General features: G+C 45.9%; 1 protein-coding gene across 1 annotated transcript in view; it reads left to right on the forward strand.

Moving 5' to 3' along the window:
- Positions 1 to 3,177: 3,177 nt before the first annotated feature.
- The window catches only part of ncapg2 (non-SMC condensin II complex, subunit G2), a 40,828-nt gene continuing 21,410 nt past the window's right edge, over positions 3,178 to 22,595 (forward strand). The window contains exons 1-13 of the mRNA XM_060915615.1: positions 3,178 to 3,246; positions 4,492 to 4,586; positions 5,249 to 5,437; positions 5,558 to 5,672; positions 5,741 to 5,898; positions 9,861 to 9,995; positions 10,394 to 10,488; positions 10,575 to 10,731; positions 11,593 to 11,685; positions 11,767 to 11,892; positions 15,652 to 15,828; positions 20,546 to 20,698; positions 22,370 to 22,592. Coding sequence (XP_060771598.1) covers positions 4,509 to 4,586; positions 5,249 to 5,437; positions 5,558 to 5,672; positions 5,741 to 5,898; positions 9,861 to 9,995; positions 10,394 to 10,488; positions 10,575 to 10,731; positions 11,593 to 11,685; positions 11,767 to 11,892; positions 15,652 to 15,828; positions 20,546 to 20,698; positions 22,370 to 22,592 — 1,699 coding nt within the window. The 5' untranslated portion in view covers positions 3,178 to 3,246; positions 4,492 to 4,508. The remainder of the gene's footprint in view (positions 3,247 to 4,491; positions 4,587 to 5,248; positions 5,438 to 5,557; positions 5,673 to 5,740; positions 5,899 to 9,860; positions 9,996 to 10,393; positions 10,489 to 10,574; positions 10,732 to 11,592; positions 11,686 to 11,766; positions 11,893 to 15,651; positions 15,829 to 20,545; positions 20,699 to 22,369; positions 22,593 to 22,595) is intronic.

Raw genomic sequence — 22,595 nt, forward strand, 5'->3', positions numbered from 1 at the left:
TAAGTGATTGGTGTTGCAAGTCCAGTCCAGCTTGCTGTCCAGCCACAGCCCAAGGTACTTGTTGGAATCAACAGCCTTCACCTCGACTCCCTCGATCAGAACTGGTCGTGACCTTGGTCTGGACCTCCCAAAGTCAATGACCAGCTCCTTGGTCTTCGAGGTGTTGAGCTGCAGATGGTTCCTGTTGCACCACACAGCAAAGTCCCTCACCAGGCTCCTATACTCCTCCTCTCTGTCGTCACTGATATACCCAACAATGGCTGTGTCATCGGCAAATTTCTGAATGTGACGCAGCTCTGAGTTGTAGCAGAAGTCCACGGTGTACAGGGTGAAGAGAAGAGGGGCCAGCACCGTGCCCTGGGGTGCTTCGGTGCTGCTAATTACAGTGTCAGACGTGATGTCCTTCAGCCTGACTTACTGCGGCCTGTCAGTGAGGTAGCTGGACAGGCTGCATTAACAAGCTTGCGAAAGAACTTGACTGAACATAAAGTGGACTGAAGTGGAAAAGTTTATTCACATTTTGGGAAAAATATTAATGTTCTATTGTCAGATAAAGTGCACTCAAGACATGATGATGTTCCAGATCTTCCATAGTTCTCTGTATATATATCGCCATAATGTGAAAACATCACAAATAATGAAATATACTTAAAGGTGCTATAAGGATTTTTTTAAACAATGAGTATATGTATCAATAATCTGGATGTAATGTAAAACATGACTGAATATCTATCTGGACACACGTACTCCATACTTTCCACATGGATTGGTGACACCCCAGATGGGCCCAAGACAACATTTTCGATTTTTCAAAACACTATTCATGCTCGTGCTAACACACTGCGTGCAACCTTGGCAGGGAATCCCCTCCCCCACTTGCCTGAGAGTTTTGATTGTATGGGACCTCCCAGTCAGCGCTCCTCACCGGAGACTTCCGCTAGGGCCAAGTTCATGTTTCCTCTCTCCCAGGGGCAATAACTACTACGTCTCCTCTTTCTCATGGACAATAACTGCTAGTAAAGGTTTAAAGTACGGCCTCAGGACAAGTGTGTTCAGTCAGTGAGAAAACCTGACTGGAAAACTGATATCATGCTGGTTGTGTCAGTCATCTTTATCGCCCCTATACATGACAGGCCACTGTAGATCCTGGGGGTGGAGCTTTATGAACATGTGTGGGGAAAAAGGGAGAAGGCTCAAGAAGTTAAAATAAAAAATCTCTAGTCCAGTTTAAAAAAAAAATCTCACCTACTGCACCTTTAATAACAGACACAACTTTGGATCTCGCCTGGTTTCACTCACCTTCAGAGGCACTTTGGCTCCATCTAGTGGTCACACTGAGTTAATGCTGGTGTTTAATTATAAAAGTGCAATTCAGCAGAAAAAAATGCCTTCTGATTAAATTTGGATGAGTTTAAAGTAACATAAATTCGCCAAGAAATTACGTCTTAAACTGGTATGTATAGATACACTATATGATCAAAAGTTTGTGCACACTTGACCATCATCACACCCATATGTGGTTCTTCTCCAAACTGTTCCCACAAACTTAGAACCACATATGGGTGAGATGGTCAGGGGTACAGACATTCAGACTGACGAAGGCATATATTATTAGCTTTTACATGAATAACTATCTTTGAGAACCTCTGCTTGCCTTGGATCCTAAGATTACCTGCTATATCGGGCGCCCTAGCTCCCGGTATACACCTGATTAAAGCTGCTGGTGCCCCTAAAGGCCTAGCTAATTTCACGTGCCATATGATAGAGTACCCTATAACCAGAGCTCTTTCAGGTTTCTCCGCGGGTGCATCACTAAGGAGAGCAAACCTGTTCAACACGTGAAGCGAAGAGGAGTGGCGCTCCCGTGGCCGAGCCTCAGTGATAGCTTTGGTTCTATGCTTATGCCGCCAAGTTGTCACCCATTCGCCCTGCTGTAAGGGCTCTAATGCTGGAGTTGGGGGATTACTAACTCCACCTAGGGCATCCAGACTTTCCCCTGCAGAAACTACACTGTTCTCATTCTCACTAGCCTTCTCTAAAGCCTGGATACGCACTTCTAAACCCGCAATCTTCTCTGTCAGAGAGCCAACTAATCTGCACTTATCACAAATAAAGCTGTCACTAGCAATGGAGGAAGAATGACTATATAAGTTATCCATCCATCCATTATCTGTCGCCGCCTATCCTGTCCTACAGGGTCGCAGGCAAGCTGGAGCCCATCCCAGCCGACCATGGGTGAGAGGCGTGGTACACCCTGGACAAGTCGCCAGGTCATCACAGGGCTGACATACTGTATAGACACAGACAACCGTTCACACTCACATTCACACCTACAGTCAATTTAGGGCCACCAATTAGCCACCTGCATGCCTTTGGACTGTGGGGGAAACCAGAGCACCCGGAGGAAACCCATGCGAACATGGGGAGAGCATGCAAACGCCACACAGAAAGGCCCCTGTCGGCCGCTGGGCTCAAACCCAGGACCTTCTTGCTGTGAGGCGACAGTGTTAACCACTACATCGCTGTGCCGCCCCATATAAGTTGTTATTATTATTATTATTATTATTATTCCTGAACAAGGCATTCTTATACCAAACAACTGGATGGGAAACCTTTTAAAATGAGTTTTATTTAGGCAAAATCAAAAGCATATAAAAGTGGTGAAATTAGTTGTGGCAAGAACAGGAGATCTACTTTAAAACGCTGGAAATTATATGAAGGGTGTGTTGTGTTCCAGGTGAGGCAAAAAAAGAATTTGAAAAAATTCTTATAAAAGCGACAGCAACAAGCAGGCATACAAAGGAAATATTTTCTTTGAAGTCTGAAAATAATAATTAAAAATTAATCAATAACTTTTCTTGAAGGCATGCATACATTTGGCCATATAGTTTATATGAAATTAAAATCTGAAATATATTATATAGGTCAAAGATGATATCAGGTGGTTATACACATTCATTATTCATTCATTAGTCTCGGAGATAATTACCTTGTTTGGGGAAGATAATGAAGAAGCACGTGTTAATTATTCCTGACTTTTAATTCTGATTATGAAATTGATTATATTTATTTGAGATAAAACCTTATTATAAAAAAAAATTAAGAATTATGTTGTAATCCCGGTCGAGGCCGATAGATGGCGGTGTGGACATTTTTTTCGCGTCCAAACGCAAACGAAGAAGCGTCATTGCGTCATCACGCAGGTTGAAATTTGCGCGCGCAGCGTCGAGGCGGAAGGAGTGTGAGGTGAGAGGAGTTTATTTGTAAACAAAACAACAACAGCAACAATATTCACTTTAATTTATTATAAACTCTTCACTCTGATATACAATAAAACATTATTAAGGTTTATAATTAGTGTTTGTGGAGTGCGCGAGCGCGCTGTTTGTGTGATTAGCTTCTCTGGCTAGCTGATGGAGCTGCGAGCATCATTACTGTAGATCCTGTTTATCACTTTATTTATTTACTCTTTAAAGATTGCTGTTTACTTTATTTACAGGTTTTTATACTGTTTTAAATAACGCCTTGAGTTTTGTACAGTTATATTCATCAGATTATTAACGTCTCCTAAACGTACTGATAATGCTAATGCTAATAATAACGTTATTACTGCCTGTTGCTGCTGTAATTTAATGTATTTAAATATTTATAAACTTTTAATTGTCTTTATAATCTCTTTATGAAGTTTTTTTATTTCACTGTCATTTCAAGTAATAATTTAGTTTTGTCCAAAGCAAGTTTTACTCAAACCATCATTATTATTATTATTATTATTATTATTATTATTATTATTATACCCTTTGTATTTCTATATTACAAACCCATTAAATAATTAATATTATTAAATTCACTTTTTAATGCATTAATTTTTCATTGATTGAAATCTCTCATTAAATTATTTATTCAATTAGATTCATGTTATTTCTCCCTCTCTCCCTCTCCTCCTCTCCATCTCTCTCCTCCTCCTTCCTTCTCTCTCTCTCTGCTTCTCCCTCTCTTCCTCTCTCTCTCACTGCTTCTCCCTCTCCTTCCCTGTCTCTCTCTGCTTTGCTCCCTCTCTCTCCTTCTCTTTCTCTGCTTTGCTCTCTCTCTCTGCTTCTCCCTCTCCTTCTCTCTCCTCCTCCTTCCCTCTCTCTGCTTTGCTCCCTCTCCTTCTCTTTCTCTGCTTCTCTCTCTCCCTCCCTCTTTCTCTGCTTTGCTCTCTCTCCTCCTTCCCTCTCTCTCTGCTTCGCTCTCTTGCCCCCTCCTTCTCTCTCTCCTTCCCCGTCTCTCTCCTGCTCTCTCTACTTGTCTCTCTCTCCTTCTCTCTCTCCCCCTCTTTCTCTGCTTCTCCCTCTCTTTCTATCCCCCTCTCCTTCTCTTTCTCCTTCCCCCTGTCTCTCTCTCTGCTTCACTCTCCCTCTTTTTCTCTCCTTCTCTCCCCCTCTCTCCTTCTCTTTCTCTCCTTCTTTCTCTGCTCCCCCCCCCAAAAAAAAAAAAAACAACTCTCAGATATCCATAAGTCCATCATGTCTAAGAGGAAGGAGTTCCTGGAGTCTGTCCATCCGGACCGAGTGCAGGATTTTCTCCACTTCATTAAACTCCATGTATGTATCTGAAGTCTCTCTCTCTCGGGTCGCGTGTGTCTCCAGTCTGAGCCCCTTTACACACCGGGGCGGTTTCTCATGCAGTTAATTCAGACATTATTTCAGTTTTTCATGCTGCTGTTTTTGTTGAGTGATTTCACACACAAGATGGAAATCTCATCTCATCATCTCTCGCCGCTTTATCCTGTTCTACAGGGTCGCAGGCAAGCTGGAGCCTATCCCAGCTGACTACGGGCGAAAGGCGGGGTACACCCTGGACAAGTTGCCAGGTCATCACAGGGCTGACACATAGACACAGACAACCATTCACACTCACATTCACACCTACGGTCAATTTAGAGTCACCAGTTAACCTAACCTGCATGTCTTTGGACTGTGGGGGAAACCGGAGCACCCGGAGGAAACCCACGCGGACACGGGGAGAACATGCAAACTCCACACAGAAAGGCCCTCGCCGGCCACGGGGCTCGAACCCGGACCTTCTTGCTGTGAGGCGACAGCGCTAACCACTACACCACCGTGCCGCCCCAAGATGAAAATCACACAGCGAAACACTGTTTCACACAGTGAGGGCAAACGTAGCGGTGAACATGCTGTAATTCCTCCACTGGTATCCTGCACAGGACCCCTGTGTGTGTATTAATACTGGTGTGTGTGTTCAGAAAGACGTGTCGGACCCGGTGGACCTGTCCGAGGTGGTTCAGGAGCTGCCGGTGAAGCAGCGGTTGGAGCTGTGGGGTAGAATGGCGGCGTTACTGAAACACACCCTGCACTTGTACCCCTCAGAGCGCTGGATCAGCCGCCACGACCACGACGGAGACAACATGGAGGTGGAGCCTCCCGCTGAGCTGGTGCGTGTCTCTCTCACACACACACACAGGAGGGCGCTGAGTCGTGTTCGATCGTCACACGATGAACACGAGAATATCATAAAGTGAGAGATTAACGTGTGTATGTGTGTGTGGCCTCAGAAACACTCCATGGCGGTGCTGGACGGCGTTACGGTGGTGTGTACGGCATGTGTGGATGTGATCCAGAGTGGAGACGTGTACTCCGACCTGCTGGACTGCGCTCTCACACTCAACAGTAATCACACCTTTATTACACTCTAACTCTCAACAGCTGGGTGTGGTGCTGATGTTGTTGTTGTTTAGGTGTAGAGAGTTGTCTGCCTGTGTCAGAGGTGCCACTCCAGAAGGCCATTCATTGGCTGTTTGAATGCTGGTGGAGGCGGGGCTTACAGGGGAAAGAGGAGCTCGGCTGGACTGCGTTCATCTCTTGTTTGGAGAACACTGTTATGCTCAAGAAAACGGTAGTGTGTGTGTCTCTGTGTGTCTGTCTGTCTCTGTGTGTGTGTCTGCGTGTGTCTGTGTGTCTGTCTCTGCGTGTCTGTCTCTGCATGTGTCTGTGTGTCTGTCTCTGTTCTGTCTGTCTGCGTGTCTGTCTGTCTCTGTGTCTGTCTGTCTGTGTGTCTGTCTCTCTGCATGTGTGTGTGTGTGTGTGTCTGTCTCTGCATGTGTGTGTGTGTCTGTCTCTGCATGTGTGTGTGTGTCTGTCTCTGCATGTGTGTGTGTGTCTGTCTCTGCATGTGTGTGTGTGTGTCTGTCTCTGCATGTGTCTGTCTCTCTGCATGTGTCTGTCTCTCTGCATGTGTCTGTCTCTCTGCATGTGTCTGTGTGTCTGTCTCTCTGCATGTCTGTCTGTGTGTGTCTGTCTGTGTGTCTGTCTGTGTGTGTCTGTCTCTGCGTGTGTGTCTGTCTCTCTGCGTGTGTGTCTGTCTCTGTGTGTGTGTGTCTGTTTCTGTGTGTGTGTGTGTGTGTGTCTGTCTCTGTGTGTGTGTGTGTCTCTGTGTGTCTGTGTGTCTCTGTGTGTCTGTGTGTGTGTCTGTCTGTCTCTGTGTGTCTGTCTGTCTCTGTGTGTCTGTCTGTCTCTGTGTGTCTGTGTGTGTCTGTCTGTCTCTGTGTGTCTGTGTGTGTGTCTGTCTGTCTGTCTCTGTGTGTGTGTGTCTGTCTGTCTCTGTGTGTGTGTGTCTGTCTGTCTCTGTGTGTGTGTCTGTCTGTCTCTCTCTGTGTGTGTGTCTGTCTGTCTCTGTGTGTGTGTGTCTGTCTGTCTCTGTGTGTGTGTGTCTGTCTGTCTCTGTGTGTGTGTCTGTCTGTCTCTCTCTGTGTGTGTGTCTGTCTCTCTGCGTGTCTGTGTGTGTGTCTGTCTCTCTGCGTGTCTGTGTGTGTGTCTGACTCTATGCGTGTCTGTGTGTGTGTCTGACTCTATGCGTGTCTGTGTGTGTGTCTGACTCTATGCGTGTCTGTGTGTGTGTCTGACTCTATGCGTGTCTGTGTGTGTCTGTCTCTATGCGTGTCTGTGTGTGTCTGTCTCTATGCGTGTCTGTGTGTGTCTGTCTCTATGCGTGTCTGTGTGTGTCTGTCTCTATGCGTGTCTGTGTGTGTCTGTCTCTATGCGTGTCTGTGTGTGTCTGTCTCTATGCGTGTCTGTGTGTGTCTGTCTCTATGCGTGTCTGTGTGTGTCTGTCTCTATGCGTGTCTGTGTGTGTCTGTCTCTATGCGTGTCTGTGTGTGTCTGTCTCTATGCGTGTCTGTGTGTGTCTGTCTCTATGCGTGTCTGTGTGTGTCTGTCTCTATGCGTGTCTGTGTGTGTCTGTCTCTATGCGTGTCTGTGTGTGTCTGTGTGTGTCTGTCTCTCTGCGTGTCTGTGTGTGTCTGTCTCTCTGCGTGTCTGTGTGTGTCTGTCTCTCTGCGTGTCTGTGTGTGTCTGTCTCTCTGCGTGTCTGTGTGTGTCTGTCTCTCTGCGTGTCTGTGTGTGTCTGTCTCTCTGCGTGTCTGTGTGTGTCTGTCTCTCTGCGTGTGTCGGTGTGTGTCTGTCTCTCTGCGTGTGTCGGTGTGTGTCTGTCTCTCTGCGTGTGTCGGTGTGTGTCTGTCTCTCTGCGTGTGTCTGTGTGTGTCTGTCTCTCTGCGTGTGTCTGTGTGTCTGTCTCTCTGTGTCTGTCTCTGTGTGTGTGTCTGTCTCTCTGTGTGAGTCTCTGTGTCTCTGTGTGTGTCTGTCTCTCTGTGTGTCTGTCTCCGTGTGTGTCTGTGTGTGTGTGTCTGTCTCTCTGTATGTGTGTGTCTGTCTGTCTCTCTCTGTGTGTGTCTCTGTGTGTCTGTCTCTCTCTGTGTGTGTCTCTCTGTGTGTGTCTGTCTGTCTCTCTCTGTGTGTGTCTGTGTGTGTGTGTCTGTCTCTCTCTGTGTGTGTGTGTCTGTCTCTCTCTGTGTGTGTCTCTGTGTGTGTGTGTCTGTGTGTGTCTGTGTGTGTCTCTGTGTGTCTCTGTGTGTGTCTCTGTGTGTCTGTCTCTCTCTGTGTGTGTCTCTCTGTGTGTGTCTGTCTGTGTGTGTGTGTCTGTCTCTCTCTGTGTGTGTCTCTGTGTGTGTGTGTCTGTCTCTCTCTGTGTGTGTCTGTCTGTGTGTGTGTGTGTCTGTCTGTCTCTCTCTGTGTGTGTCTCTGTGTGTGTGTCTGTCTCTCTGTGTGTGTGTGTGTGTGTCTGTCTCTCTCTCTGTGTGAGATCCAAAATGTAATAAATTGTCACTGAATAGATAAACTAGAGGGACCATCCACCAGCTTTCATCAACATTTTCATGAAAATCCTCTGTTCATATAAGCAAGTAGTTTGGGTTCTTCCTGCTTCTGCTTCTTCCTCCTGCTCCTCCTCCTTCTGCTTCCTGCTCCTCCTTCTGCTTCTTGCTCCTCCTCTTCCTTGCTGCTCCTCCTTCTGCTCCCTCCTGCTTCTTGCTGCTCCTTCTTCTGCTTCTTGCTGCTCCTCCTTCTGCTTCTTGCTGCTCTTGCTTCTTGCTGCTCCTCCTTCTGCTTCCTCCTCCTTCTGCTTCCTCCTTCTGCTTTCTGCTTCCTTCTTCTGGTTCCTCCTCCTCCTTCTGCTTCCTTCTTCTGGTTCCTCCTCCTTCTTCTGCTTCCTCCTCCTCCTTCTGCTTCCTTATTCTACTTCCTCCTCCTTCTGCTTCCTCCTCCTTCTTCTGCTTCCTCCTCCTTTTTCTGCCTCCTCCTCCTTCTGCTTCCTCCTATTCCTTCTGCTTCCTCCTTCTGCTTCCTCCTTCTGCTTCTTCCTCCTTCCGCTTTCTGCTTCTTGCTGCTCCTCCTCCTGCTTCCTCCTTCAGCTTCCTGCTCCTTCTTCTGCTTCCTCCTCCTCCTGCTTCCTTCTTCTGCTTCTTCCTCCTCCTTCTGCTTCCTCCTTCTGCTTCTTCCTCCTTCCACTTCCTCCTCCTTCTGCTTCCTCCTTCTTCCTCCTCCTTCTGCTTCTTGCTGCTCCTCCTTCTGCTTCCTCCTTCTGCTTCTTGCTGCTCCTGCTTCTTACTCCTCCTTCTTCCTCCTTCCGCTTCCTCCTCCTTTCTGCTTCTTGCTGCGCTTCCTCCTTCTGCTTCTTCCTCCTTCCGTTTCCTCCTCCTTCCTTCTTCTGCTTCTTGCTGCTCCTCCTTCTGCTTCTTGCTGCTTCTGCTTCTTGCTGTTCCTCCTTCTGCTTCCTCCTCCTCCTTCTGCTTCCTTCTTCTGCTTCTTCCTCCTTCCGCTTCCTCCTCTTTCTGCTTCTTGCTGCTTCTGCTCCTCCTTCTGCTTCCTCCTCCTTTTGCTTCCTCCTTCTGCTTTTTCCTCCTTTCTCCTCCTTCTGCTTCCTCCTTCATCCTCCTTCCTCTTCCTCCTCCTTCTTCCTCCTTCTGCTTTCTTCTGTTTTCTCCTCCTCCTTCTTCTTTCTCCTTCTGCTTCCTGCTCCTCCTTCTGCTTCCTCCTTCTTCCTCCTTCTGCTTTCTTCTGTTTTCTCCTCCTCCTTCCTCTTCCTCCTTCTGCTTTCTTCTGTTTTCTCCTCCTTCCTCCTCCTTCTGCTTCCTCCTCCTTCCTCCTACTCCTCCTTCTGCTTCCTTCTTCTGCTTCTTGCTCCTCTTTCTGCTTCTTCTGCTTCCTGCCCCTTCTGCTTCCTGCTCCTCCTCCTTCTTCCTGCACCTCCTCCTCTGGCTCTTCTTCCTGCTCCTGCACCTCCTTCTTCTTCCTTCTCCTCATCCTCTTTTGAGCTGTTTTGACTTTAGTGTCATATCTAATGCTGAGTGAACGATGGTGAACACTCATCACGGTGGTTATGAACCGTGTGAGTTTTCTTGTACTGAGAAGAACCACACCCTACACCACACGCTCTGATGCACACATATATTACACCTGTGTATTTTGGTAAGTGAGGAGTAAAACAGACAAGGCTGTGTGTGTGTGTGTGTGTGTTCTCTGTAGGTGAGTGAGCTGAACCGTCTGTACTCTCTGCATGACGTGCTGCTCAGTGTGGAGTTTGACTCAGAGAGGGGTCAGTACATCACCGACCACCTGCTGCAGTGCTTCCTCAGCACCAACCACATCAGACGGGAGGAGGTGGGTGTGGGGGGCATGCGTGTCTGTGAACATGTACAGGAAATTATAATTACACGGTGTAACAGTTGGATTTCTGAACCTCGCCAACCCCGACCTCTAAATCCAAGATGGCCGCTCTGTGCATTAACAGGAAGTGAGATCTGTAGTAATCTCCTGTTTATTAGCACATCACTCTTATTTATGTCTCATTAAATCAGTCGTACACACAATACTGTCCACCGTCTCTCTGTGGACGTGTTTCTGTTGTGTTTATATCTGCAAAATACTACGTTATATGCTGCTTTTAACTCCTACGGCCAACAACGGCGTCCATCTTGGTTTTCTGACTTGACTGAGATTTTCCATTGCGTGCATTAAAATGTATTTTGGTGTATGTGTGTGTGTCCCCCGTCTCCCAGGGGAAGCGTTTTCTGGTGTTCCTCTTCGGATGGGACGTCGCTTTCATCAAGATGATCCACGAGACCATCAAGAACCAGCTGCAGTTTCTGTCCAAGTGAGTGTGTGAGCGCTGTACACACTGGCGCACCGACACAGCAGGGTTAGTATGCGTACGTGTGTGTAAATGTGTGCGTTCCGCAGAGCCGTGGCTGAAGACGTGGCTGAGATTTATTTCCGGGCGTGGAGGAAGGCGAGCAGTCCGTTCCTGGAGGAGATCGAGGCGTCCTGTATCCAGGACCTGATGCAGCACGCTGTCCTGCTGCACCGAACCTCACCTGTACAGCCCAGAGTGCGCCAGGTGTGGGACACACACACACACTCCTACCTGGATTTTATTTCGTTGTATTGTATTCGACTGCTGTGTAAATAATTCCTTGAGTTAAATTGGTGCATTTCCAAAATAAAATTTGTAGGAATTATGAACTGGGGAAAAAAATATAATAAATAATTAAATTTGATTGCTTTATGGTCAAATTCTGAATTTTGTGTTGTTTCAGAAATTTCACTACAGGAACACAGTTTATTTATTTATCTTATTTCACTGTGAGGGGTTTTTGTTTGTTTGTTTCTGTACAAGTTTTTAAAATGTCTATTTTTGTTTTATTTTACTAGTGAGTTTTTTTTAAATAAAGTTTTTAATTTTTGTTTATTTTACTGAAAGGTTGCAAAAAAAGGATATATTACTGAGGTTTTTTTTAAAAGTTAATTTTATTTATTTATTTACTTATTTATTTTGGTGATAAGGTTTTTGAATATCATTTATTTCTTAAAATAATTTTTTTAAAGAGTTATATTTTTTAAAAAGAATGATTATTTGTTTTACCTTACTGACACTTTTTTAGTAATTAATTTATTTTACTTATTTAGTGTTTTATTTATTTGATTAAATAGTTTAAAAATGTGCTTTTTTTAAATCTATTTATTCATCTATTTATTTTCCTGTTGATGTTTTTTGGTTTATTTAATTTTCTATGTAATTTATTTATATTATTAAATAATGTCCTTGTTTATTTTTGTGAGCGGTGTGGTGGTAAGTCGTTTATTCGTGCCTGGTTTTTTTTTAAAAAGAACAGATCTTGTTCTGTTGTGCTTTGTGTTATCGTGTGGAGTGCATGGTTTTCCCCGTCCCCGTGTGATGACCTCACTTCCTGTGCTGCAGATTCTGGCGTATTTCCACAAGCAGAAGTTCCGTCAGGGTGTGGACGAGATGCTGCATCGCCTCTACCTGCCCATCCTGTGGAAAGCTCTGAAGGTGGGATGATGGACGAAGCTCAGCGGTGACCCACTGCACTGTGACGTGTCTGTAACTGTGTGTGTGTGTGTGTGTGTGCAGGCGGGGAACGCGGAGGTGCGAGCGAACGCCACCCTGCTCTTCACCGAGGCATTCCCGCTCCACGACCCCAGCATGGGCAGCGACAGAGTGGATGAGCTGGTGCAGAAACAACTCGACACGCTCTTCGTGAGTTTTACTCTCTGTTCCCCCTCCCCTCCTCACTGATGACATCACTTCCTGTCTGTGGAGTGTGCGTCTGATCATGTTGTCAGTGACTCGGAGTCAGAGTACTGTGTTTGAGAAACGGATAAATTACTGCGTGGGCTGCTGCTGAGGGGAAATAATCAGTGATGTGGAGGACTGTTACTGTTCCCACACTGGCACTGATCATTCTCCTAGAACAGCACAGCCCTCAAGGATTTACTCCTTCTTCTTCCTCTTCCACCCTCTCTCTCCTCTTCTTTCTCTCAGCCCTTCTTCTTCCTCCCTTTCTCTCAGCTCTTCTTCCTCCCTCTCTTTCTTCTTTCTCTCAGCCCTTTTTCTTCCTTTCTCTCTTCTTCTTTCTCTCGGCTCTTCTTCCTCTCTCTTCTTTCTCTCGGCTCCTCTTCTTCCTCTCTCTTCTTTCTCTCGGCTCCTCTTCTTCCTCTCTCTTCTTTCTCTCGGCTCCTCTTCTTCCTCTCTCTTCTTTCTCTCGGCTCTTCTTCTTCCTCTCTCTTCTTTCTCTCGGCTCTTCTTCTTCCTCTCTCTTCTTTCTCTCGGCTCCTCTTCTTCCTCTCTCTTCTTTCTCTCGGCTCCTCTTCTTCCTCTCTCTTCTTTCTCTCGGCTGCTCTTCTTCCTCTCTCTTCTTTCTCTCGGCTGCTCTTCTTCCTCTCTCTTCTTTCTCTCGGCTGCTCTTCTTCCTCTCTCTTCTTTCTCTCGGCTGCTCTTCTTCCTCTCTCTTCTTTCTCTCGGCTGCTCTTCTTCCTCTCTCTTCTTTCTCTCGGCTGCTCTTCTTCCTCTCTCTTCTTTCTCTCGGCTGCTCTTCTTCCTCTCTCTTCTTTCTCTCGGCTGCTCTTCTTCCTCTCTCTTCTTTCTCTCGGCTGCTCTTCTTCCTCTCTCTTCTTTCTCTCGGCTGCTCTTCTTCCTCTCTCTTCTTTCTCTCGGCTGCTCTTCTTCCTCTCTCTTCTTTCTCTCGGCTGCTCTTCTTCCTCTCTCCTTTCTCTCGGCTGCTCTTCTTCCTCTCTCCTTTCTCTCGGCTCTTCTTCTTCCTCTCTCCTTTCTCTCGGCCCTTTTTCTTCCTTTCTCTCTTCTTCTTTCTCTCGGCTCTTCTTCTTCCTCTCTCTTCTTTCTCTCGGCTCTTCTTCTTCCTCTCTCTTCTTTCTCTCGGCTCCTCTTCTTCCTCTCTCTTCTTTCTCTCGGCTCCTCTTCTTCCTCTCTCTTCTTTCTCTCGGCTCCTCTTCTTCCTCTCTCTTCTTTCTCTCGGCTCCTCTTCTTCCTCTCTCTTCTTTCTCTCGGCTCCTCTTCTTCCTCTCTCTTCTTTCTCTCGGCTCTTCTTCTTCCTCTCTCTTCTTTCTCTCGGCTCTTCTTCTTCCTCTCTCTTCTTTCTCTCGGCTCTTCTTCTTCCTCTCTCTTCTTTCTCTCGGCTCTTCTTCTTCCTCTCTCCTTTCTCTCGGCTCTTCTTCTTCCTCTCTCCTCTCCTTTCTCTCGGCTCTTCTTCTTCCTCTCTCCTCTCCTTTCTCTCGGCTCTTCTTCTTCCTCTCTCCTCTCCTTTCTCTCGGCTCTTCTTCTTCCTCTCTCCTCTCCTTTCTCTCGGCTCTTCTTCTTCCTCTCTCCTCTCCTTTCTCTCGGCTCTTCTTCTTCCTCTCTCCTCTCCTTTCTCTCGGCTCTGCTTCCTCTCTTCTTTCTCTCGGCCCTTCTTCTTCCTCTCTCCTCTCCTTTCTCTCGGCCCTTCTTCTTCCTCTCTCCTCTCCTTTCTCTCGGATCTTCTTCTTCCTCTCTCCTCTCCTTTCTCTCGGATCTTCTTCTTCCTCTCTCCTCTCCTTTCTCTCGGATCTTCTTCTTCCTCTCTCCTCTCCTTTCTCTCGGATCTTCTTCCTCTCTCTCCTTTCTCTCGGATCTTCTTCCTCTCTCTCCTTTCTCTCGGCTCTGCTTCCTCTCTTCTTTCTCTCGGCCCTTCTTCTTCCTCTCTCCTCTCCTTTCTCTCGGATCTTCTTCTTCCTCTCTCCTCTCCTTTCTCTCGGATCTTCTTCTTCCTCTCTCCTCTCCTTTCTCTCGGATCTTCTTCTTCCTCTCTCCTCTCCTTTCTCTCGGATCTTCTTCCTCTCTCTCCTTTCTCTCGGATCTTCTTCCTCTCTCTCCTTTCTCTCGGCTCTGCTTCCTCTCTCCTTTCTCTCGGCCCTTCTTCTTCCTCTCTCCTCTCCTTTCTCTCGGATCTTCTTCTTCCTCTCTCCTCTCCTTTCTCTCGGATCTTCTTCTTCCTCTCTCCTCTCCTTTCTCTCGGATCTTCTTCTTCCTCTCTCCTCTCCTTTCTCTCGGATCTTCTTCCTCTCTCTCCTTTCTCTCGGATCTTCTTCATCTCTCCTCTCCTTTCTCTCAGCTCTTCTTCTTCCTCTCTCTTCTTTCTCTCGGCCCTTCTTCTTCCTCTCTCCTCTCCTTTCTCTCGGATCTTCTTCTTCCTCTCTCCTCTCCTTTCTCTCGGATCTTCTTCTTCCTCTCTCCTCTCCTTTCTCTCGGATCTTCTTCTTCCTCTCTCCTCTCCTTTCTCTCGGATCTTCTTCCTCTCTCTCCTTTCTCTCGGATCTTCTTCATCTCTCCTCTTCTTTCTCTCGGCTCTTCTTCCTCTCTCTCCTTTCTCTCGGCTCTTCTTCTTCCTCTCTCTCCTTTCTCTCGGCTCTTCTTCTTCCTCTCTCTCCTTTCTCTCGGCTCTTCTTCTTCCTCTCTCTCCTTTCTCTCGGCTCTTCTTCTTCCTCTCTCTCCTTTCTCTCGGCTCTTCTTCTTCCTCTCTCTCCTTTCTCTCGGCTCTTCTTCTTCCTCTCTCTCCTTTCTCTCGGCTCTTCTTCTTCCTCTCTCTCCTTTCTCTCGGCTCTTCTTCTTCCTCTCTCTCCTTTCTCTCGGCTCTTCTTCTTCCTCTCTCTCCTTTCTCTCGGCTCTTCTTCTTCCTCTCTCTCCTTTCTCTCGGCTCTTCTTCTTCCTCTCTCTCCTTTCTCTCGGCTCTTCTTCTTCCTCTCTCTCCTTTCTCTCGGCTCTTCTTCTTCCTCTCTCTCCTTTCTCTCGGCTCTTCTTCTTCCTCTCTCTCCTTTCTCTCGGCTCTTCTTCTTCCTCTCTCTCCTTTCTCTCGGCTCTTCTTCTTCCTCTCTCTCCTTTCTCTCGGCTCTTCTTCCTCCCTCTCTCTCCTTTCTCTCGGCTCTTCTTCCTCCCTCTCTCTCCTTTCTCTCGGCTCTTCTTCTTCCTCCCTCTCTCTCTCCTTCTTTCTCTCATCTCTTCTTCTTCCTCCCTCTCTCTCTCCTTCTTTTTCCCACCTTTTCTTCTACTTCTGCTTCCTTCCCCCCTCTTCTTCTTTTTCCTCTCCCTCATCTTCCTTCCTCTTCCATCTCCTCTTTTTCTTCCTCTTTTTTCTCCTTCCTTTTCTTCTTCCTCCTCTCTGTGCATCTCCTTCCTGTTCTTCTTACTCTTCTTGTCCCTGTCTTCCTCTGTCCTTATTTTTTCTCCTTTTCTCTCTCTCTCTCTCTCTCTCTCTCTCTCAGTAAGTGGATAAGAATTAAACGCTGTGTGCCCTGTGACTGAGGTGTTGGAGAGCTGGAAGCTGCACTTTGGCCTCTGACACTAGAGACTTCCTCTGTAAATGTGTTCAGAGCTGCTGTTACAGAAATGTCATGGAATCAACCTCTTCTGACCAATCAGAGTCCAGAGTTCACCATGCTGTGCTGTACGGTGATGTAATCTCACTCTGTGTGTGTGTGTGCGCAGGCCCTGTTGGAGGACGTGAGCCCCTCGGTGCGCTGTGCAGCCGTGTTAGGAGCGTGCTCAGTGTTGTCTCGGTGTTGGGAGCTCCTGCCCTCCTCCATTATCACTGACCTGCTGAAGAAGCTGCTGGACCTCGCCTCTGACACCAGCAGCCCCGACTGTCGCTGCGCCGTCTTCATGGTCTCACACACTCACATACACAACTCTAAATATTGTCTAAATCATTATTTAAATTGTCTGGTTTATACACATACGTTAGTCTATAGAAATAACTTATCGAATCAAATTGGAACTTAAGAATAAATGTGAATAGCTTTATTTTATTGATGTGTAAAATGGGTGTTAAACGTCACATTACTCTCCTCTATAGTTATCATGCTTTAGTTTGTGATATCCACCTGTTGGGGTGCTTTCTCCAGTTACCTTATAAGGTAACCGTAGCCTTGAGCCAGGAGCGGGTGTCATCAGGTGGTGCACAACCTTCACCGAGTGTTTCAGCCCTCAACCAGGCAGCGGTGGCCAGGTCACTGCCCATCTGCGCCTGCCTTCCATCTTTCCTCCTCCCACCTACTCCATATCCAGCAGGAGGCATGTTCAGGCCTTTCAATTACACGAAACCTGCGACGGATAACGTCGTAGGCGCCCAAATTAAAAAGGCGCCCAAAATACGCTACCAAAAGTTTAAAAAAAAAACCCCGAAATGTTGATTAAGTAAACTTGGCTGCATAAAACCCAGTGTCTTGACTTTCGTCTTTAAAAACACCGAAATTAGCATGTATTTCTCGTAATTGACTCGAAATCCTCACCATGTTATTCCGGGTTCGTCGAACTCGCCGTAAGCCTCAGGCAGAGCACGAATTCTCAATCAACAGCGATCGGCACGCTGTGATTTCATAGAGGCGCGAGACTCGCGCACCAATGATCAGAGCGGGATTTCCGCATTAGGTAAAGCTTTCGTCTTTTTTATTCTTTTATGGCGGTTGGCAAACAGCTTTTAAGCCTAGGTCACAACCGGACGTACGATTTTTTGGCCGTGCGATTTTTGGCGTTTCCCAAATCGCTGCGTTTTTTTTTTGTTCATGGAGAAAGACGCGCGTTGGCCGTAAGTTTGTCTTGCAACCCGAAAAAAACGTTAGCACCCATAGAGTTTGTTTGAAGCCTAGGTCACAACCGGACGTACGATTTTTTGGCAGTGCGATTTTTGGCGTTTCCCAAATCGCTGCACGTACGACCGAGGCTTGAGACATGACAAAGAATCTCTGCGGCCGGTCTACGGCTCGAAAATCAGCACGTCACATGCACGCCCTCCGTGCGTTTCTTGCGTTTTTTTGCACATAGACCGGACGTAGGAGCACGTATGGCCGGTTGTGACCGAGGCTTTAGGTGCATTACCGCCACCTTCTGGACTGGAATGTGAGCCAGAATGTTTACTACCCCATTGTGCTAAATTCTCAGACTAATTCCTGTATCATTTAAAAACAGCCCGAAATCCCACATTATCTGACCTCAGCTGCAACATCTCTCTGATATCTAGTTTCATATGATTTTAAATCAGGTAAAAGACTGGAAAACCTTTTGTGTCGCAGGTCTGCGACAGGTTCGTCTCTTTGATGGCAGCAGTGCAGAACTTGCGTTTTCATTCCCAGGCTCCTTTCCTCCAGGCTCTCCTTAGGCCCCAACACATCTTTTAAATACTCACTAACTATATTCTAATTATCTTTGTCATGTACAGTGGTATAAAAGTTTGTGCACCCCTGGTCAGAATTGCTGTTACTGTGAACAGTGAAGCTAGTTGAAGATGAAATGATCTCCAAAAGGCATAAAGTTAAAGATGACTCATTCCCTTTATATTTTAAGCAAAAACAATTTTTTATTTTCATCTTTTACATTTTCAAAATGACAAAAAAGGAAAAGAGCCCGAAGCAAAAGTTTGGACACCCTGCATGATCAGTACCTAGTAACACCCCCTTTGGCAAGTATCACAGCTTGTAAACGCTTTTTGTTGCCAGCTAATAATCTTTCAGTTCTTACCTGGGGGATTTTCACACATTCGTCCTTGCAAAAGGCTTCCAGTTCTACAAGTTTCTTGGGCTGTCTTGCATGCACTGCTCTTTTGAGATCTATCCACAGATTTTCAATGATGTTTAGGGCCAGGGCAAAACCTTCAGCTTGGGCCTCTTGAAGTATTCCATTGTAGATTTTGAGGTGTGTTTTGGATCATCGTCTTATTGTACTGTAGGACCCATCCTCTTTTTAACTTCAACTTCTTTACAGATGGTGTGATGTTTGCTTCCAGAATTTGCTGGTATTTATTCGAATCCATGCTTCCCTCGACCAATGAAATGTGCCCTGTGCCACTGGCTGCAACACAACCCCAAAGCATGATCGATCCACACCCATGCTTCAGAGTTGGAGAGGTGTTCTTTTCCTGGAATTCGGCACCCTTTTTTCTCCAAACATACCTTTGCACATTGTGGCCAAAAAGTTCTATTTTGATTTCATCAGTCCACAGGACTTGTTTCCAAAATGCATCAGGCTTGCTTAGATGTTCATTTGCAAACTTCAGACGCTGAATTTTGTGGCTAGGACGCAGGAACGGTTTTCTTCTGATGACTCTCCCATGAAGGTCATATTTGTTCAGGTGTCGCTGCATAGTAGAACAGTGTACCACCACTCCAGGGTCTGCTAAATCTTTCTGAAGGTCTTTTGCAGTCAAACGGGTTTTTATTTGCCTTTCTAGCAATCCAACAAGCAGTTCTTTCAGAAAGTTTTCTTCATCTTCCAGACCTCACCTTGATCTCCGCTGTTTCTGTTAACTGCCATTTCTTAATAACATTACAATCTGAGGAAACAGCTACCTGAAAACACTTTGCTACGTTCTTGTAGCCTTCTCCTGCTTTGTGAGCATCAATTATTTTATTATTCAGAATGCGACGGACCATGGCTGTTGATTTTAAGGACAAGTTTGAGGAGTCAGAGAATTTATACAACTTTGAAATCTATATCATCTGACCTTTCCTAATGAAGAATTTGAACAAGCCACAGCTCAATAAGCTAATTAAGGTCTGGAACCTTGGGAAAAGTTACCTGAGAACTCAAATGTATTGGGGTGGCCAAACTTTCGCATGGTGTTCCTTTTCTTTTTTTCACTCTCCAAAACAAAAATAATACACAAATCTTGCAGAAAACGCTGAAAAGAAATGTGTCGTCTTTACCTTTATGCCTTTTGGTGACCAGTTCATCTTCTGCTCACTTAACTCTTCACAGTAACAAACATTTTCAGCAAGAGTGCCCAAACTTTTGCATGCCACTGTACGTGTACATCAAGAGGGATTAATGCTGTAGACACTTTGCAATAAAGGTAAAAATAATTAATAGGTTTCTTTATTTATTCATAACTTTGTAGCTAAAAAAGCAGCAGCGGGTTTAAACACAGAGCGCTGGGAAAAACAGCACTTTGCACGTGCAGAAAAGCCCAAATTACCCTGTAGCACGACAGAAAAAGCCCAAATTCAGAAATGCAGGGTGTAGCCCAAATTACGTCACTGAAAGGCCTGGTGTTCTTCTTTTTCATCCCATCCTACGAGCCGCTCGTTTTTTGCTCCTTTCGTCCAGGCCCAGAGCTGATGATAACTGCCAGGTTGATTTGGCGGGGAAACCTCTGCAGTCAGCCAATCAGGGAACAGCCATGCCTGCCGTCCTGAACTAGGGACTGGTATTTCAAGGCCTTCCTCTCATGGACCTCATCACATCCCTCCTACTGTAGCATCAACCACATAAAGTTTTGATTATTAATCAGTAGCGTAGAATAGTATCTATTGTCTAAGACACTTTTATTTATATTTCATATTAAAACGTCTATGTAAATTAATACATAGAAAGCCTGGCCAGGCGCTGAACGTTCTTCTGCCTTCACTTTAAGAGAAATTCAGGGCGAGCATGAGCCTAGGAAGTCTATAAGGTTCTTCCCTGTCACTCACCCTGTCACTGTCACACGCACATACCTTCTCAGTCCTTAGCCTATGGCTATAGTCCCTTTAAATCACGTGCTCGTTTTTTGAATAGAGAGGCGGAAAGAGGAATGAACGGGGGTAGATGGAGAGAGAGAGGAATGAACGGGGGTAGATGGAAGCCGGTGCGCCAACATTCTGATATCCTCCAGAATTCTTTAATGGTCCGGAATAAATTGAATGCTACACGTTGATGGATTACTTTGTTCTTCTACGCCCTTTTTGAGGAATGTATTGTCGGACTTAAACCAACATCTGAAGAGGTGAGATCGCGCCTTTTTTTTCCCTATTTTTGCTGGCGGGATTGTTTTTGTTTTTGGAAAGCGCACGGGCGGTGCGTGTTTTTGGTTATACTGCTTACGCAGTGTTTGGACTAAAGACTCTGCCCTAAGGGCTATTCTCTCACTCTCTCTCACTTTGCATCATTACACAATAAATATTCACAGTGAAAATATTTTGTAAGCGCGTTTCATGAACCAAGTTATAGGATTTGTTGACAGCTCGCATCGAGTTCGTTACACTACCAAGGCACCATCAGCTCAACCAGGATTATTTTCTTATCCTCGGTTGACCACAAAACAATGTCTGGGTTGAGGGTCGTGTGCCCCACCTCCAGGAACCGCAGCCTCTTCCCCATGCACCTGGCATTTTGCAGAAGGTTGGGGTTTGGCCTTTTGGTAGAGAATGTCCTGGCTCTCTCCTTGATGAAGGTGATCACCTTCTTCAAGTCTGTACTGACAGGTCTCTTCTTGCACCTCTCCCACTCCGGTGTGTCAGCTAGACATGTTATCCTTATCCTATGTTATCAGTATCCTGTATTATTATTATTATTATTATTATTATGTATGGAATAATGCATAACACACTGATGATGGTTGTGTGTGTAGTGCATGTCGATGATTCTGGATAACCGGATGAGTCACCCCCTGATGGAGAAGCTTCTCCCGGCGCTGAAGCTGAGTCTCCATGACACCTCGGAGAAAGTGCGCGTGGCCTTCGTCAACCTGCTGCTCAAGATCAAAGCTGTCCGTGCAGCCAAGGTGTGTGTGAGAGAGAGAGACAGACAGTAGATACAGTGGTGTTTGAAAGTTTGTGAACCCTTTAGAATTTTCTGTATTTCTGCATAAATATGACCTAAAACATCATCAGATTTTCACACAAGTCCTAAAAGTAGATAAAGAGAACCCAGTTAAACAAATGAGACAAAAATATTATACTTGCTCATTTATTTATTGAGGAAAATGATCCAGTATTACATATCTGTGAGTGGCAAAAGTATGTGAACCTTTGCTTTCAGTATCTGGTGTGACCCCCTTGTGCAGCAATAACTGCAACTCAACGTTTGCGGTAACTGTTGATCAGTCCTGCACACCGGCTTGGAGGAATTTTAGCCCATTCCTCCATACAGAACAGCTTCAACTCTGGGATGTTGGTGGGTTTCCTCACATGAACTGCTCGCTTCAGGTCCTTCCACAACATTTCGATTGGATTAAGGTCAGGACGTTGACTTGGCCATTCCAGAACATTAACTTTATTCTTCTTTAACCATTCTTTGGTAGAACGACTTGTGTGCTTAGGGTCGCTGTCTTGCTGCATGACCCACCTTCTCTTGAGATTCAGTTCATGAACAGATGTCCTGACATTTTCCTTTAGAATTTGCTGGTATAATTCAGAATTCATTGTTCCATCAATGATGGCAAGCCGTCCTGGCCCAGATGCAGCGAAACAGGCCCAAACCATGATACTACCACCACCATGTTTCACAGATGGGATAAGGTTCTTATGCTGGAATGCAGTGTTTTCCTTTCTCCAAACATAACGCTTCTCATTTAAACCAAAAAGTTCTATTTTGGTCTCATCCATCCACAAAACATTTTTCCAATAGCCTTCTGGCTTGTCAAACTGCAGACGAGCAGCAATGTCCTTTTTGGAGAGCAGTGGCTTTCTCCTTGCAACCCTGCCATGCACACCATTGTTGTTCAGTGTTCTCCTGATGGTAGGCTCATGAACAGTAACATTAGCCAATGTGAGAGAGGCCTTCAGTTGCTTAGAAGTTACCCTGGGTTCCTTTGTGACCTCGCCGACTATTACACACCTTGCTGTTGGAGTGATCTTTGTTGGTCGACCACTCCTGAGGAGGGTAACAATGGTCTTGAATTTCCTCCATTTGTACACAATCTGTCTGACTGTGGATTGGTGGAGTCCAAACTCTTTAGGGTTGGTTTTGTAACCTTTTCCAGCCTGATGAGCATCAACAACACTTTTTCTGAGGTCCTCAGAAATCTCCTTTGTTTGTGCCATGATACAGTTCCACAAACATGTTGTGAAGATCAGACTTTGATAGATCCCTGTTCTTTAAATAAAACAGGGTGCCCACTCACACCTGATTGTCATCCCATTGATTGAAAACACCTGACTCTAATTTCACCTTCAAATTAACTGCTAATCCGAGAGGTTCACATACTTTCGCCACTCACAGTTATGTAATATTGGATCATTTTCCTCAATAAATAAATGACCCAGTATAATATTTTTGTCTCATTTGTTTAACTGGGTTCTCTTTATTTACTTTTAGGACTTGTGTGAAAATCTGATGTTGTTTGAGGTCATATTTATGCAGAAATATGGAAAATTCTAAAAGGTTCACAGACTTCCAAGCACCACTGTGTGTCGTATGTAGTGAATGTGTGTGTGTTTGTTTCTCTGTTCAGTTCTGGAAGGTGTGTTCGATGGAGCACCTGCTGGTGCGTTTGGAGCTGGACTCGGTGTGTGTGTCGAAGCGGATCGTGAACCTGCTCTTCAGCTCCTTCTTCCCTCTCGCTCAGCCCGAGGCCGTGTGGTGCGAGCGCTGCGTCTCAATGATCCAGATGAACGGCGGAGCCGCACGCAAGTTCTACCGCTACGCCTACCTGTACACCGCACCCACCAACATAGGTG

This window comes from Neoarius graeffei, chromosome 1 (genome assembly GCF_027579695.1).
Source record: "Neoarius graeffei isolate fNeoGra1 chromosome 1, fNeoGra1.pri, whole genome shotgun sequence".
In the NCBI taxonomy this organism is placed as follows: domain Eukaryota; kingdom Metazoa; phylum Chordata; class Actinopteri; order Siluriformes; family Ariidae; genus Neoarius; species Neoarius graeffei.